At 41.7% G+C, this 17,881-nt stretch overlaps 1 protein-coding gene across 3 annotated transcripts in view; it reads left to right on the top strand.

Moving 5' to 3' along the window:
• Positions 1-17,881, top strand: part of SLC6A6 (solute carrier family 6 member 6) — a 73,581-nt gene that overhangs the window by 29,217 nt on the left and 26,483 nt on the right. For all 3 annotated transcript variants that reach the window (XM_073351301.2, XM_073351299.2, XM_073351300.2), the window contains 4 exons: positions 42-281; positions 965-1,099; positions 3,729-3,963; positions 12,553-12,685. In XM_073351301.2, coding sequence (XP_073207402.1) covers positions 53-281; positions 965-1,099; positions 3,729-3,963; positions 12,553-12,685 — 732 coding nt within the window. In that variant the 5' untranslated portion in view covers positions 42-52. The remainder of the gene's footprint in view (positions 1-41; positions 282-964; positions 1,100-3,728; positions 3,964-12,552; positions 12,686-17,881) is intronic.

Raw genomic sequence — 17,881 nt, 5'->3', positions numbered from 1 at the left:
AATGTCTGTTTAATAAATTCATGCCACTTTTTTCTCTTTAGAAACCAGAAACATGGCAACAAAGGAGAAGCTTCAGTGTTTGAAAGATTTCCACAAGGACATCCTCAAACCTTCCCCTGGCAAGAGCCCTGGGACACGCCCTGAGGACGAGGCAGAGGGGAAGCCACCTCAACGGGAGAAGTGGGCGAGTAAGATTGACTTTCTGCTGTCCGTGGCTGGTGGATTTATTGGTTTAGGCAATGTCTGGCGGTTTCCGTATCTCTGCTATAAAAATGGCGGAGGTGAGTATTTTTCTCTCTCTCTAATTTCTTCTCATTCACCTATACATTCGTCCCACCATCCATCCTTCCAATACTGTAGCATCGGAGTGCCTCCCACATATTTAAAATTGAAATAACCATAACAATCTCTTTTCTCTTTCCCAAGCTGTAGGGGAAATTGCTTGATTATTTCATAGTTAATGTCCAAGCTCTGTTATGAAAATACTCAACAACCTTGAATTTTACTATTATTACAGTTGAACTTCACTTTTAACTTAAAAATAAATATATACATTAATTATATGGATTAATATTCTCAGTGTAAATGTAGAATAACTCCAATTAATGGCGCTACTCCAAATGTATAGTGGTGCAGCTAAGACAAGACTTGAACTGAACACTTCTTTTGGGTTTTAAAGTAAAAATACTGCTTTAGCTAAAATGAAATGAAAGTATATCTAATCCTCATCATCTTTATAGATGTTTTCTTTAAAAAGGAATGAAAATGACCTTTCACTTTGGTTTGTAACCATTCTATTTTTAATCTTTGAACAGGAGCAATAATCCCAGAAAAGTAAAATTGTTATGTGTGTACACAAGGGTATCAACTTTGTTTCTTTGTTATATATATCTACTGCAGCATGTGTATTATTCTTCATTTTGAATTCTCTTAATCTCTTTTGTACATTGTGTTTTCTGTACAGGTGCATTTCTTATACCTTATTTCATTTTCCTGTTTGGGGGAGGTCTTCCTGTGTTTTTCCTGGAGGTGGCGCTAGGACAGTATACCTCTGAAGGAGGAATTACATGCTGGGAAAAGATCTGCCCTATTTTCACTGGTTAGTTATTTTCCTGCCATATCACGACACAAGACATAGTTAATGAATGTAATGACATGTTAGCGCTAGTTGGAATTTTTCAAAACAGCTGTGCTAGATGCGCTGATGGTATTGTTAATGTTATTAAAGGGTAATTTCCATTTTGGCAACCAGTCCTGCAAAGTGCAGAATGCCTTTGACTCCCATTGTTATAACACCCAGGCCCCGGTTCATCAAAGCCCTGAAACACGTGCCTCACATTGATACTGTGGGGTTTATGCATAAATTGAACTGCCTTGCTAAATAAGGATGGGATTACTCAGGTGCTTAGCGCTGTGAATGTGTTTAAGTGCTTTGCTGAGTTGAGACGAAATACACTATGGGGGAAATTCACCCCTGGGCAGAGGGCCACCACAAGGCATATGCACCATTTAAGCTGCACTTAAATCCTCAGATATTAGGGTCTGATCCTAGAAAGGGACTCACATTGATTTCAGTGGTCTTTGGATCATGTCTCTAAGGTACACCCTTGATGTGGTGTATTGCTTAAAAAACAGGGGGCAAGTATATTTCCTTCCTGTCCATCAGCGCTGCTATTTGTTGTAGTCGCTGACTATATGATATTGGTTCCTGGAAAGGTAGAAATCTGAGAGTATAAAGGAGAAATCAAAGTATTAATTTTTGTTGCTGTCATCTTGTTAAATGACAGAAGTGCCAATAAATAAGAAAGAAATAGCATGTTGTGCACTTAATAGGCCCATAGCAAGAGGCCGTGCAACCTGTGAGAAAGAGAGAGGTCATTTCACATTGTGTTGACGAGAGTTGGAGAAGGTAGTGTTCCTCTGAAATACTAAGTGATCAGACTCTTTTCCATAGTCTCATATCCTTTTGCGAAAGTGCCTTTCCAAATATTATCCTGGGCTGAAAACCAAACTCTTTTTGCCATGCAAAACCTTGCCATTGGCATCACAGTTATATTACAAGCACAGTGGGAATTTGAATGGCTTTCTGTGGAAAGATTCAGGCACAGAGCTTTTGCAATAATTAGATCAGACTGTAAAAAACAACTCTGGTTGCTGCATATTCTTATTAAAGGGCATTTGCCAGCACACGAAGAAACACTTGCCGTTCACAAGAATTGTGCGAATGCCACTCTGAAATGTAATGGGAATATAAAATTAAAAGCTGGTTACCAAAATCCTTTAGAACCCCTAACTGCATCCCACACATCGACTGGCTTCAGAGACACACTGGGAAATGAACTGACTCATTAGAATTAACCCCCACTAATTATGAGTGATTACATTGGATAGAGATGCACTACTTTTCCTTTTCAAAATTGAAGTGGGAATGGGCACCTTAAATTGACTTAGGCCTTGATTCTGCCACCCTTACTGATACCGAGCAGTATCTTACTCCTTGAAATGAATGGAACTACCTAAGTAAGTAAGATCGTATCCAATGGGCCAAATTCTCAGCTGTTCTACCGAAGTCAGTGGAATTATCCTGATTTCCACCCCTTTCTTTTCTCCCCCTCCTCTCACTAGGCCATAGGATGGGGGGAGAAGTGATGCTCTTGGTTTAAATAAAAATCACCTTGGTATCCCTGGAAAAGGAAATTTATGGTTCTAATAATATGGCTAAGTGAATGTTCTGACTGAACAGTAGAATAGATAATACACTCTATAGGGGGATAATACACTTCCATTTGCACTCAGCACAAAATTATTGGCTGTGGAGAATCACATTGCAATATGGCTTAAGATTGTGCAATATAAGGCAGCTCTGCCAGGTGTTGATACAGTATATCAGTAAGCACCTTTCATATAAACCTATTTATTTAATTTAATTTATTTATTTTACAAACTATTGTAAGTCTTTGTTGGGAAAACAGGTTTTCTTGCTCCCATTCCTAAATGGAACATTAGCTTCAGAAAGCCCTTCAAGATTCTAAATACTAGTGTTCAAAAGGTATCAGAAGAAGGATATGTATGCAGACCTTTTGTTTCTTACTTTAAATAAAGAGACTGTTTCTCCTCTGACACAGAGGTATCAATCAGAAGTAATGGCAATGAGATTACGGTGGTGTGAGAGGAGTCAGACCCACAGAATAGTTTTGGTATTTAATTCTGCCAGAGCTGCATTCCATCACCTCCCTGATTGCCATTTTAAGTTGTGGAGGACGTGGCCTTATCTGCCCATGACCCTGTGTTTAAAAACAAACAAAGGACATTTTTTATTGTCAAGTATTGATAGCAGAGTTAAACATTGATTTCATTAGCAATAACAAGCACAAATAGCATACTTTCTTTGCAAAAGAGAAATGGGTGCATAGATTACGGCTTTCACTTCACTCACTTTGGAATTTTTAAACACACGTCTTATTTTGCACATACACTGAACCTTCTGCCCAAGGATCTCATTAATACTGCTGCAACCACTGGTGCTAGTGACAATCAATGACAGTAGCATGGTTATGCTTTAGTTGCGTGTGCTGTTTAATGGGATCGAGTTTCCAATAGTGGTATATCATACACCAGGATCTAAATCCATAGAGTATTAAAAAACAGCTTTAAATGTCTGGGATTTCATAGTGTTGGAACGATAAGTGACCATTATGTATGTGTTTTATTTATTTATTTTGTATTAGGAATTGGTTATGCTTCCATAGTGATTGTGTCCCTTCTGAATGTATACTACATCGTCATCCTGGCTTGGGGAGTGTACTATCTGTTCCAGTCATTTCAGAGCGTCCTACCTTGGTCACTTTGTGGTCAGAAGTGGAACACACCTACTTGCATGGAAGACACTCTCAGGAAGAACAAAACACTCTGGCTGTCACTGAACATTACAAACTTCACTTCGCCTGTCACAGAGTTTTGGGAGTAAGACCATGCATTATTATTTTTTAGTGCACTTTATTTAAAGGAAAGAAATCATAAATGCAAATAGCTTCTTCTGTTGAAACTCCCTGGGGAATTTTAGGTAAGGGAAAATGAATAGATCTAGGTTGGAGGCCTTGCCTATAGCCTGACAGAGTATTTGGTGGCCAGCAATTAGAGAAGGTGCACTGGTGCTGACCCTAAAATGTAGACAACAGGAAGCCAGGGTGCTGAATCAGGGCTATACCCAAGCATAGATACGGCCACAGCGTCACCTTCTTATAGAGTGACCAGATGTCCTGATTTTATAGGGACAGTCCCAGTATTAGGGGCTTTTCTTTATATAGGCACCTATTACCCCCCAACCCCTGTCCCCATTTTCAACACTTGTTATCTGGTCACCCTACCTTCTTAATGCCCAACGTTACGTGCAGCACTGATCCTGGCCAGTCCTTAGTGTTGTCCCATCCCAGTACTAACAAGACCCAACTGTTCTAGCTTCTGAGATCTTAGCCTGAGGTGCAAAAACCCAACCTCAAAACAAAAATTCAGCCTCAGAAAATGACTTTTAAAGTAACGTTAAGGATCTGACTTGAACCCACAAAAGCAAATGAAAGCAAGTTGTGCTAACAGTATTGTCTTAATTCTTGTGGTACTTGGATATTGCTGCACACATGAGTGTAAATTCAGACCCTACTGTAAGGGCTGCAACACCATGGATTTCACTAAACCCATTGAATTTGACCTATGGCATAGGAGATAGCTCAGTCTTCTCAGATCCTTGCGAAAACAGAGGACAACGATCAGAGTTAATGGATAATGAACAGCATGGGTTTTCAATCATACATTTAATTGTGATTTTCTTTGCTTCTGGAGATAAGTGAACGTCTAAATATTACATTAAACCTCTTCTTTTTCATTGAAGGTTGTAGGAATGGGAGAGGAGGCACAAAGGCCCAGATCTGCAAAGGTATTTAGGCACCTAATTTAAGAGTTAGATGCCTAAATACCATTGAGTATCTGGGCCAAAAGATATTCAGATGTAATGTATCTAAATGCATAGGTTCACCCAGTAGAGTACAGCAAGTCCCCAAAAACCTGTCTTGGTTTGAAAGGATTTTGGTTTTGTCTTCTATTGTGAAAAATACCCATTCATTTCTGGGGTGCGATTCTCTACATCAAATATGAGTTTGGAACATTTCATTTACAAGTACCTTGATAATAGGGGTTTACAATGGAAACAATGACAGACCATTAATTATGGTTTTGTGAGCACAGCTGTTGTTGCCTTTTCCCCCTCCCTTCCTTGTAAATTCACTTTCTAAATGTATAACAAATCACTTACTAACCTGGCAAAGATGCCAGCCATTAACCTGGCAAAGAAAACTGGCAGAGATTTTAAACACTGCCCGGTATTGTACATTTCTGTGGTCATTTGTCTTGCACTAGCCGACTGTGTTATCTTGGAGAAGATCTTGCTTTTGCCAAATGCCTGGAGTTTATCAGGCTTAAGGTTTTTGTCACAGTTTCTCCTGCATTTCACATTATAAATTCTGTTTTGCACAATCTGATTTCGGAATGGAGAGGCAACTCTGCAAACAGTGTATTTGCACAGGCATCAAAAATGTGCAGAATAAAAGGGAATACAAAGAAGATCTGTGTGATGTAAGACCCCCGTGAGCAATTTCAGAGATTATTTACTTGCTTGGCTTGCCCTGGTGGTATTAAGTGTAGCATTTGCTTCTATCCCACTTTGGCTTCTTCAGGCCACTTAAATTCCAGTTTGACTCCTTGAATCAACTTGAACACACTTCTGTATTTTATAAATAAACGTAAGCCAGTTGCTGCACCAGAAATGACATCCAGACTGCAAATATTTGGCAGGTGTTAAGTTTGGAAAAAAGATCCTAGGAACTGTGCTGAAACTTGTAACCCAAGAGCTGAAGATGAGCCCGTAATGTAGAGTAGGTTTTGGACCATCAGATGATTGGTGTAACTGACAGAGTGCATCCTGTATTACCAATTTTTTCAGTGTCATTAGCACTAAGCTTCTGTGCTAAGTGACAGTTACTTTCCTAGATCTGATTTCCTGGGTGGTTGACTGGTCCCTCTGTTTGCTAGACAGGCATTCCACATCAAGAAGTCAAAGACCAAGTGGAACAGGTCAAAAAGCAATCTTCTAATGTGGATAACAAATCAGGCTAATCTTCCTCAGCTCTATTAAGTTTATGCTGTCTCACTTTTACATAAGAACATAAGAATAGCCGTATTGAATCAGCCCAATGGCTATCCAGTTCAGTATCCTGTCGTCTGACAGAGGCCAGTGCCAGATGCTTCAGAGGGAATGAACGGAACAGGACAATCATTGAGTGATCCGTCTCCTGTTGTCCAGTTCCAGGTATTAACAGTCAGAAGTTTAGGGACACCCAGAGCATGGGGTTGCAGTCCTGACCATCTTGGCTAGTAGCCTTTGATGGACCTATCCTCCTTGAGCCTATCTAATTCTTTTTTGAACCTAGTTATACTTTTCTGCACATGCAGAACAAGGATGATTGATGAAAAGTCAATGATTAGAACCCATAGAATATATCTGTACTTGGAGCTGGAGGTGTGTTTCTCAGCTCAAGGAGACCTACTTGTACTAGGTCTGATTGCACTATGACAGCACAGATGGGAGGATGGGCTAGCTGCCCCGAGTACATGCCTATGGCCTTGGAAGGGTACGTATTCAGTGTGGCTAACCCGTCCTGCCATCCATTCTGCTGGAGAGTCATTCTATTTTTAGTTCTCTAGCTGGATGAGAACTAGTAGTGAGTACATTTCCTTGAGCTGGGAATCACACTCCCAGCTCCAAGTGCAGAGATACCCCTCTAGGCAATTCTTTCTGCACCTGGCAGCCTCATTAACTTCTGTGCTCAAGCAGCCATGTTAAACATCATAGGCCAAATACATCTCTGGCTTCAATGGAGTCATGTCAGGGAGGCGTTTGGCTCCAGGATACTGTTAGTGTATGTGCACTGCCCTGGTCAGCCACTATTCCCTTGGGCGTTAAACCGTACCATCATGAAACAAGCCGTGTTCAGAACTGACAACACTGACAGGAGCAGTAGAAAAAAAAAAAAGAAAAGAAAAAGGCGTTGTTCCCTTTCTATACAAGAATGCATATTAAAGAGTGAAAGTATTAATGCGCAGCTTTCAATATACCACATCTAAGGCCAGGCCAGGCCAGACTTTACACAATACATTCTTTTTAATCTCCATTCGCCCCCCAGCTCCCTAAAGCCTTTGATAAAAGGCAATGCGACAAACCAGTTAGATTTCCCAGGTAAAAATATACCTGCTGCCGGACAGTCTGCCTTCAGAGGCAGTACTGCCACTGTTAGTCACTATCTCAATAGGCTGGGAGGATCCCAATGCCCAGGAAGAGTTTTACCCCGGAAGGCAGAGGAATACCATCTTGTTAGCCTACCTGCAAAACTTCACTCGTCCTTGGGAATAAGATCATCGGCCCTTATCATTTTTATTTTTAAAAGCTTGTGTTATTGCCATGATCTTAAATATCCCATCACTGAGACCCTGCAGACCCACAACTCTCAGAATGACCTAGTCATGTCTGAATAAAGGAAGGCAGACACAGACGTCTCTCTAGAAACACAATAACATAGCCTGTGGGCAGTTAACAATAATTTGTGCTGTCAATCTTACTGGTCTTGGTGGACTCTTTGGGCCTGAGTTTTAGTGGGACTTCAACAATGCTTCTCCTTGTGCACCTGCATGCCCCCCAAAACCACACTTTTTGAGCCTTAACACATGCAAGTGATGTATTTAGCACATGCAGAGTCTAGCATCCATATGGCCCCAAAGTGTGTGCAAATGCAAGTTGTACATGCAATACGTGATTCTGAAAATAAAGCCCTTTTCCTTAGGAGCCAGTCAGCTAGGAAACTTGTTGCCTACAGGACATTTACATTTGCCACTCAGTGCTCAAGCATTAACAGTCATACAAAAAGCCCACAATGCTTAGAGAAGAGGCTATTATTCTGTGATTGAAGGAATCCACACTGTTTTGTTGTACAGTTAATGCCTATTTAATTTTTTGTTTTTGAAACTAACTGCCCTTTCCAATCTGGGAAACGGATGTGGTTATCTTCATCAGTAGTGTGTGGTAAAGCTGACTCCACACTGGTATAATTGGCTCCACTGATACATTAGCCTCTTCATGCTGAATGACATGGGCCCCTTCCCCGTCCTGCTGGACATACAGTGGAGCCTGACATTTCAGTTCATCTGAATTAACATTCTGTGCAAATCACATGCTTACTTGAGCAGCAGTAAAAGGGGTTAAGCAAATCTGGCTTTATCTCAGGAGACTTACATCTTGCTATCATGTGCTTTAGGTCTTATTTCTTCAGATTTTCTTTTAAAGTTCTGAATTTTAAAGTCTTACAAATGCAGTAATGCGAAAGGGGTGAGAATTATGGGACAGCTCCCATTAAACAAGAGCTCTGATTGTCTGATGCTGACCAAATGTTTATAAATGGCTGGTAATCAGCAGACCTTGTTCATCCAAATCCAAGAAAGCCTGTCACATGTTCCTGGCATGTAACCCTGAGGAAAGCAAAACAAAACTAAACAAAATCCGACTTAGTCTTATGTGCCCTTGGAGGCAAACAAGATTTACGAAATTGCTTCTTTCATCGCATTCCCTTTAGTGAGTTCCTTGTACACCTGATTATAGTACTAGTTGTTATTGCTCGTTCTATGTTAAAAAGCACTTCCTCTCTCTTGGTATGAAAGGTCCTGACTGCATTTATGTGATTAATTGACATGGGACACCCTTCAAGGATTGCCTAATTCCGCTCATTCTATTTTTGTGTACATTCTAGAACCAGTTACAACTCCTGTTATTACATTCTCCGTGTTATTAGTCCATACTGGCTCTATGAAAAAAAGCCCAAGAATCCATGTTTGATATTTGTCCCACTGAATACATACATATATATATAAATGACAGAATACATCTACATATATATATAAACGACAGAATACATCCTGCAGGCTTGGTAACGGAGGGAGTAATGGAGGTTTGTCCATATAACCAAAGCTGTTATGCAATACAGCTTACTTACCTTACTCCACCTAGGAATGAAATTATTAAGGTGTTACAGATGCAGACTGATGTGCTTCTGCTACAGAAATGTGTGGATTTTGGTTGCCTGACATAGCCTAATGCAGACACTGTAGTGGTGTGTGCTGAACTGGCTCCTTGAGGTATTCTACCTTTGCAAGGGAGGATGGCTCAAGACAGCCAGGGAGCACATCAAACAGTGCATTTACTAGTCCTATATAAAAGAGAAACCTACCTGGCTCCTAATAGCAGATTCTGGTCTCCTCCATAGAATGTGGGCCCAGAATCCTGGGTCACATTCTAGGTAAGATGGCCACCTGCTTTTGAATCTATAAGAGAAGAACAAAGAGTGGTTCATGAAACATGCCACATACATTCACAGATCTCCAATTTCCAAAAGGAAAAAGGCTACTCAGTGTTTTCTTGCACCAAGCCATGTTGGCTGCTTATTAGCATTTTATTCCAAACTACCTTTCAGCTTAGAAAGTTGGACTTTATTTAAAAAACCCCATGAGAGCTTGAAACTGAACTTTGGTCTCCTTAAAAATTCTTCATTTTCTTCTCCCACATACTCACATCGGGCCTGATCCTGCTGCTGCTGACTCCAGTGAGTAAGGACTCACTCATATGAGCAAGGACTGCAGAATTATACAATTGTTTGTTATCATAGGGTTGCTCCTCATTACTGAGTAGCTACACTGTTTGGGGAGCATCTGTTCTATTGAGTCCCATTAGTCTTTTTCCACAGTACTGAATACACTCAAACAATATTTAAAAAATATAAAGCATTTAGTTCTGAGAACACACACACACATGCTCAAATTATCGTAACAATTTTGCAAGCTAATATTAAAAAAGGGAACCATTTTGGGCCTTCTAAACTGGTCAGTTTCTCTTTATTATCAAAAATGTATAGCACTTTTAGATCACTGGTTTTATTAATTTTTATTGTTTTTTCCATTGGGAACAAATAACCTTGATACACACTAGGGGGGTGGGTAGAGCGGGGAGCTTAGTGCATCAGATTGCTATGACCTCGCAGGGTTTGGTAAATGTTTTTATCCTGATGATAATCTGTTTACACTAAACTTGTGTACCTCATCTGTGTGTGCAGACACCCTGACCTGGTGTGCCCCTCGCACTCCTGATTTGGGCTGCTGACTTTCATCATTGGGCAAAAAACAAAACTCAGCAGCATTCTTTCATTGAACAAAGTAGTCTGTGGGCAATGCCCTGCAGTTCTGACACAGCCAAAACTTTCATTGACGACAGTGAAAGTCTTGCATGATGAGGAGTTCAGGATTTGGCCCACTGATTTCAGCAGAGTTTTGCCCAAGTAAGGAATTAGTAAAAAACTGAATCAGGACTTCAGGATTTGGTCCTTTATTGCAGGCAGCGAGTAAAGGTGTGACACAGCCTGTTCATGTTAGAAAAAGCGACGAACATGCCATTTGGAGCATGTACATTGCCAGAGAAAGTAAAGGAAGTAGTTTTATTTCAATATTTGTTCTTACCCATGGAAATTGACAAAAGAAAGAAGTTAATAAAAACTTGTTCGTATGAACCTAGCTGTTCTGATGCTCATGTTTTTGCCTCCCCAGTAGAAATCTGTGTTTATTTTCTAAGTTGAATAACTAAATAAAGTTTACCAAATATCCTTGGTCAACTAAACAAGGACCTACTTGTGATGACTTTGACTACCCTTGGCCTTCATCAGTAATGTTTGTATGCATCTGAGCCAAGATAAATGGAAAGGGTAACAGAAATTGTAACAAATCCAGGCTCTGCACTGCAAACCAAACTCCTTAATGTGTTAATTTGACACACTGTTGTCTCTGATCCCCATAATGATAGTCACGGTAACAGACTGAAAATTAAAAACTGATGTACTGTGGCCTTTTTGAATAAGTCTGTGTCAGACATTATGGGTGATATTGACATACAAGTACACTATGGCTTCAAGGCTGTTTTGACACGGTCTCCCACAGTATTCTTGCCAGCAAGTTAAAGAAGTATGGGTTGGATGAATGGACTATAAGGCGGATAGAAAGCTGGCTAGATTTTTGGGCTCAACGGGTAGTGATCAATGGCACCATATCTAGTTGGCAGCCAGTATCAAGTGGAGTGCCCCAAGGGTCGGTCCTGGGGCCGGTTTTGTTCAATATCTTCATAAATGATCTGGAGGATGGTGTGGATTGCACCCTCAGCAAGTTTGCAGATGACACTAAACTGGGAGCAGAGGTAGATACGCTGGAGGGTAGGGATAGGATACAGAGGGACCTAGACAAATTGGAGGATTGGGCCAAAAGAAATTTGATGAGGTTCAACAAGGACAAGTGCAGGGTCCTGCACTTAGGACGGAAGAATCCAATGCATTGCTACAGACTAGGGACCAAATGGCTAGGCAGCAGTTCTGCAGAAAAGGACCTAGGGGTTATAGTGGACGAGAAGCTGGATATGAGTCAACAGTGTGCCCTTGTTGCCAAGAAGGCCAATGGCATTTTGAGATGTATAAGTAGGGGCATTGCCAGCAGATCGAGGGACGTGATCGTTCCCCTCTATTCGACACTGGTGAGGCCTCATCTGGAGTACTGTGTCCAGTTTTGGGCCCCACGCTACAAGAAGGATGTGGAAAAATTGGAAAGAGTCAGGCGGAGGGCAACAAAAATGATTAGGGGACTGGAACACATGAGTTATGAGGAGAGGCTGAGGGAACTGGGGAAGTTTAGTCTACAGAAGAGAAGAATGAGGCGGGATTTGATAGCTGCTTTCAATTACCTGAAAGGGGGTTCCAAAGAGGATGGCTCTAGACTGTTCTCAGTGGTAGCAGATGAGAGAACAAGGAGTAATGGTCTCAAGTTGCAGTGGGGGAGGTTTAGGTTGGATATTAGGAAAAACTTTTTCACTAGGAGGGTGGTGAAACACTGGAATACGTTACCTAGGGAGGTGGTGGAATCTCCTTCCTTAGAAGTTTTTAAGGTCAGGCTTGACAAAGCCCTGGCTGGGATGATTTAATTGGGGATCAGTCCTGCTTTGAGCAGGGGGTTGGACTAGATGACCTCCTGAGGTCCCTTCCAACCCTGATATTCTATGATAGAGATGCCAGTAGAGGTCTGGCTTCCATCTCCATGAAGAACAATTATAGCAAATAACTTCAACACTTACAACATACATATATGATCATTAGCTTCCAAAAGGAGCCTTGGTTAAGATGCTGTATCGTATGTTGGTCAGACGAATCCTATAGGCAGCAGACATACCTGGGGATTAATCCTGCAAACCTTTACCCATATGAGTAATGCTGAGTTAGGCAAGTACATGTTCATAAGATTGCAATATTAAAGTGCAGCCAGTCCAGTCATTGCCATAAGTAATGTGTGTATAATTGCAGAGCTTGTAAGAAAACTCCTGACTAACTGCTTTGTTGCATCTTTGTCTTGCTTCTTTTCCTTTCACGCATTAAGGCACAACGTACTGAGCTTGTCTACAGGGATTGATGATATCGGTGTTGTCAAGTGGGATCTAGCACTGTGTCTTCTCTTTGTCTGGGTGATATGTTTCTTCTGCATTTGGAAAGGCGTCAAGTCTACTGGGAAAGTAAGTGCTCTGTCTACCCCTTTACGATCACTACCTTAGAAAAGTCAGCAGTACAGTGAATAATAGGCTGTGTCTTTTGTCAATAAATAATAACAGCTTCCATGTGAAAAATGTATTTTCACACTAAGAGATGGACTTGATTGGTGTTGGAAGGCAGTGGCCAGTGCCATAGTACAGAATGCCTCTGAACCAAGCGGATGTTAATGGAATGGCATCAAGAATCATATAAAGATGACTCAGGAAGCCTTTTAAACACGCCCATTTAAGACAATGGAATCTAGCCAGTGCTACCTGAACTGGTGAGGGTGCCTCAGGCTTTCCTGAGCAGTACACTACTTGCCTCTTCCCACATAATAATAATAGTTATACCACTGTGTGCTTCTATTACTTGTCACCCACAGAGCCACCTTCAGCTCTGGTGCAGTGCCACTGGAATCAGTGGATCCACAGTGGGGATAAACTGGAGTCACTGGGAAATGCTGGATGCTTAGCAGTTTTGGAAAATCTGCCCACGTATTTAGGTTCCCCAAGACAGATTTAGGAAACTAACTTTAAGCACTCATTTATTTAATGAAAATGCTCGTCCTAAAACAGCAGCACCATCTTCTTCTCCAGAGTCATTGTCCAAGGGCTACTCTGACACTCAGATCTATTCCCTGTTTATTTAGTCATTTCTAGTGTGCCTCTCACTGCAGGGCCTACCTTCCTCTCTGAAGTTTTCTATTAGGCGTATTGAGTTCAGGGCTGAGTTCAACAACATTGATATCTAGAGTCTATATTTTAGATGCCTGCTGAAGGCCGCAGTAGTTAAACATTCACAGACTCCAGACCATTGGGTGCTCCAAGGTTTTTGTTGAATGGGACCCATCTGTGGTTCTTTCCCTCCCCCATGCCCTTGCCACTGCACTCTCCAAAACCACGCCATTCCATATGGCATTAATTAGACAGCATCTGAACCTCATTCCATTCCAGTAGCATACCAGGAACAAAGTACAGAAGTTTCCACACTGTCGATTAATGAGGCGATGCCTGGTATTTATTGCCTCTTTAAATATATGGTAGTGGTTCTGTACCATCATTTCTCTCTCCCTTTGACTTTATCATAGGGCCTCATTAAAAACATGGTGCCTTATTCTTCTGGTCTCCTGCCAGTGTTAGGCCCAAAGAGCAGCTTCCGCACCCCTAAATCTGTACTGACTGAAGATGGTTTTATTCCCTATTGTCACTGATTGGCATGACCTGTTGAGTTGGCTTGTCAAGGGTATTAATGAAAGAGAGCATAGTAATCTCCTCAGCAATAGTAGAATGGAAACAAACACTTCCTGAGTACCTTTTGCGATCATGATGTCTGTTTGATTCACAGTTTAGACAGCACCAAAAGATTTTCCAAGATGCTTATTGTGTACAAAAACCAAACACCTGCTATAATATACCAGCATAATCAAAATCAGTGAGGGTGTATGCTAGTCTGAGAAGGTCAAAGGGCTGCAGTGACTTGAAAAATTTAGAGGTTTGCTGGGAACTTTCACAGGTTTTTCAATGCAAATCTCAACAGCTGAATATCTATTTGTGGGTATGTTTTCTTGTGCATCCCAAACTCCCATAGACTTGAGATGGAGTATGCAGTGCACAAAGAATGCAAGACTGGACTCTGAAATGTTCCCGCTGCCCTTGTATTTCTGCACCAGGGAATTAATGCTGAACCTTTTGAAGGTAAAAAAGCAAAAAGGAACGGTTAAAAAATATCAAATAACCAACAGGTTTTTCTGGAAATTAGGTGTATCTCAGAACTTAATCAGAATTTACTGTCTGTTCCTCCATTGTATTTTGAGGACACAGGGCCCGGTCAAAAATCCATTGAAGTCAGTGGAAAGATTCCCTTTGACTTCATTGGCTTTGAATCAGGCCAAAGCAAACTGCAGAACTCTTAATGTAGGCCTGGAGTTATTGGATGAATGATTAGCCCATAGCTTAATTTTATAGATCATTTCTTACACACTTAACTGCTTTCCAATGTACTAACAACTTCCTGAAGGGGAAATAATCATTTAAAAAAATCTTGTTGGAATATACTGAACAAAAGAAACAGTCATGAAAAATAATAGCCCAGTGTTTTGGGGACTTTTTTGTATAGAGTGCTGGAGCCTAAAAACTCCTTCAGTCATGCAGGGGTTTTCCTGCCCTGCAGTGGGAAAGTCCATTGTGTAATACTGAGTTCCTGTGAATGCAGACACAGCCTTGTTATTAGAGAGCAGGGATTTTTATGGGTTAAGATTATATAAAAAGGGATCATACAGGACAAAAAGTAAATAACTTTTCGAAAGTTTTTAGATGAAACTAGGCTAATGTTGCAAAAAGAAAAGGAGTACTTGTGGCACCTTAGAGACTAACAAATTTATTTGATCATAAGCTTTCGTAAGCTACAGCTGAAGTTAGTCTCTAAGGTGCCACAAGTACTCCTTTTCTTTTTGTGAATACAAACCAACATGGCTGCTACTCTGAAACTAGGCTAATGTTATAAGCCATATTATTTATCAATGAAAAATATTACTGCGTTCCAAGAGGAAAAGGAAGAAAACCCATATGCATGAAAAGGTTTTCTTTGAATTTTATCAGTCTGGCTACCTGAGTTATATCAATGCTGGCTCTGATTTCTCCTGGTTACTCTCCTAGGACACACTTAAAAGACAAGTGGATGCATCTCAGGAGCTTTTCCCCGATTAAGTTAAATTTTGAAAAACAAAAATGTATTTTAAATAAGGCAGCAGCGCTGTAATTACCTGGCAGAAACATTTGACTCCATTTGAAAAAAGGAAGAAACCAATCCTTTTTGGAAGGCAGAGATTGCCTGGCAATAGAGTGTTAGTGCTTCTCTGCTTAGGGAAATTGATCAGCATAGCTATTCTGAAATAACTATTCTGTAATAGCTATTCCTGAATAGCTCCCTGTGTGGACACGCTATGTTAGCATACACGTGGTTTTATTCTGGAATAATTACTCCATTCACAAAGCAGAGTAATTATGGAATAAAGTCCATTTTATTTTAGAACAGGGTAGAATGTGGGTTATTATGGAAGAGCTATGCCAGTCAGCTTCCCCCCTCTGGGCAAGCCCTCAGCCGTACGTTTTGAAGATAGTGCCTACAAGGTTTGGGTGAATCAGTCTTTAGTTCTGAACTATTGTATCATACTCTGTCTTGCCAAGATTCTGCTGGTTATTCCTCTGAGCTGGAGATGTTTATAGCTGCAAATGGGAAAGCCAGTCTGTGGGCAAGGAGGGTGTAGGCATCTCTTGGAGAAGGGGAGTTTCTTATTTTGTTTTTAAAAGAAAATCACCTTTGAAAAATTGTGAAGTGGATTTAATGCTTCCAATGAGGAGTATAGTATCGGCTTGAGCCATACAAAGGTTCTAAATGCTAACCAGCGCACCCTAGTCCTGAGCCTTCACATGGGATAATATACCTCAATCCCAGCCTGCAGCAACCCCTTCTGTTCTAGTCCAGCATCTCTCTTGAGCAGACACTGCCATTCATACCAAAATGAGGACTGGTTTGTTTCTCCTAGGGTGAGCCTGCCAAACTCATTTGCACTGTGGCCTGGGTCAGGGATGAAACTCAAGTCTCCACAGGTGAACAGCTCTTTCACTAACCCAATACATTGCCAAAGCCTTTCAGCTGGATTCCTTTTTATTTCTGAGAAGTGCCTTTAAAATCCACACAGAGGACAGCAGTATTCTCAGGCAAAAGAACAAGCCTGCAAAGCCTTCAGTCCTCATGGACTTCACTGGTCCCTGCATGTATATCTAAGCTGCCCCTCTGTTAGCAAGATACATGGCAACACCTGTGTCATGAGAGAGACGTGTATATTGGCCTGATAGAGGAGCAGTAAGTAGCACAGTGCTTAGCAGTACAGGAGATTCAACTCTGGGCGTGGGGCCGGCAGCTGGGACCCCAGAGCTGGTGGGGGGGAGAGGCGGCAGCCAGAACCCCAGATGCGGGGCCGGCAGCCGGGACCCTGCGTAAAACCTGGGGTTGCTGCAGCATCCCTAGTTCCTGTGCCTGTGACACCTTTCATACATTCAGGCTCCCAGTAGTTAGATGAATAGGTGGAAGATGCTTAAGTTGCTCTCCAGAACATGTCAGAGGCAATGGGTTAGGGGAGTGGTTGGAGCAGGTGTCTGGGAAGTTCATTTCCTGGTTCTGCTGCTGACTGAGGGACCTTGGGTAAGTCTCTTAGTCTCTCTAGGCCACAGCATCCCTATCTGCAAAATAATTCTTACCTACCTTACGAGAGGGCTAAATTCACTTATTTTTGTAAAGCACTTGAAGAGCCTCCACTGGAAGGTTCAAAAGAAGCTTGACGTAACCCGTTACTGACCCTTTGCAGTGGTGGCTGTTATTCTTCACTGCCAAAGGTGAGCCTGTGGTAAGAGAAGCTGGCAGGGGGGCAAAGAGGAAATTATGACTAGTGTGAACAGTTAGCAGAAAAGGCCTTTGCGGTTGTAGGCTGCTGGCCAGGGAAGGACGAATGCTCACCCAAATGTGTTCAGGCTCTTCCTTCAGGGCACAGCTTATTCTTCAGACAAATAACTCATTAACACCAAAACAAAGCTATTCCCCTGACCGCAGCTTGCTTCCAGGGTTCAGGGGCCTTTCCCCTTGCGTCTCCAGGTCTTGCTCCAGGGCCCACCTCAGGATCCACCCTGCTTCCTGCAGCTCCTCCCCTCAACAGTACTTTTCCAGCCCTTTTACAGGAATCACTTGACCCCTTCCCAGCTGGGCTGGACAACCCCCTCTCCCAGGCAGGAACAGCTCCTCTAAAGACAAGCACTGTTTCCAAACAGAGCGGCCAGCTTCAGGCCCTGTGGTCCTTAAAGAGGCAGACCACCCTGTTCCAGCACCCTCTTTCCCTGGAGATGCAGATAGCCACTTTCTGGAGACAGATCAGGCCAGACTGTTATCTTTGCATAGATCGAAGATTGGAGGAACTTAAGGCATCAGTTGAACACTACAAGCCAAGAGGACAGTTGAGAGTGGAAGAGAGCATTAACTAAAAATGTGCTTAAACACCCAGATCAACCAACAAATTTGAGCCTCATGAAATGTAAGGGGGATTTGAATTCAGATCCCTGGATCTCCATCAGTTTTGGTTCTGGGTCGAAAGGACACCAGTTATATATTTTGTTTCTAAATTAATT

Source organism: Lepidochelys kempii, chromosome 7 (genome assembly GCF_965140285.1).
Source record: "Lepidochelys kempii isolate rLepKem1 chromosome 7, rLepKem1.hap1, whole genome shotgun sequence".
Lineage (NCBI taxonomy): Eukaryota > Metazoa > Chordata > Testudines > Cheloniidae > Lepidochelys > Lepidochelys kempii.
This window is presented reverse-complemented; position numbering and strand designations above follow the sequence as displayed.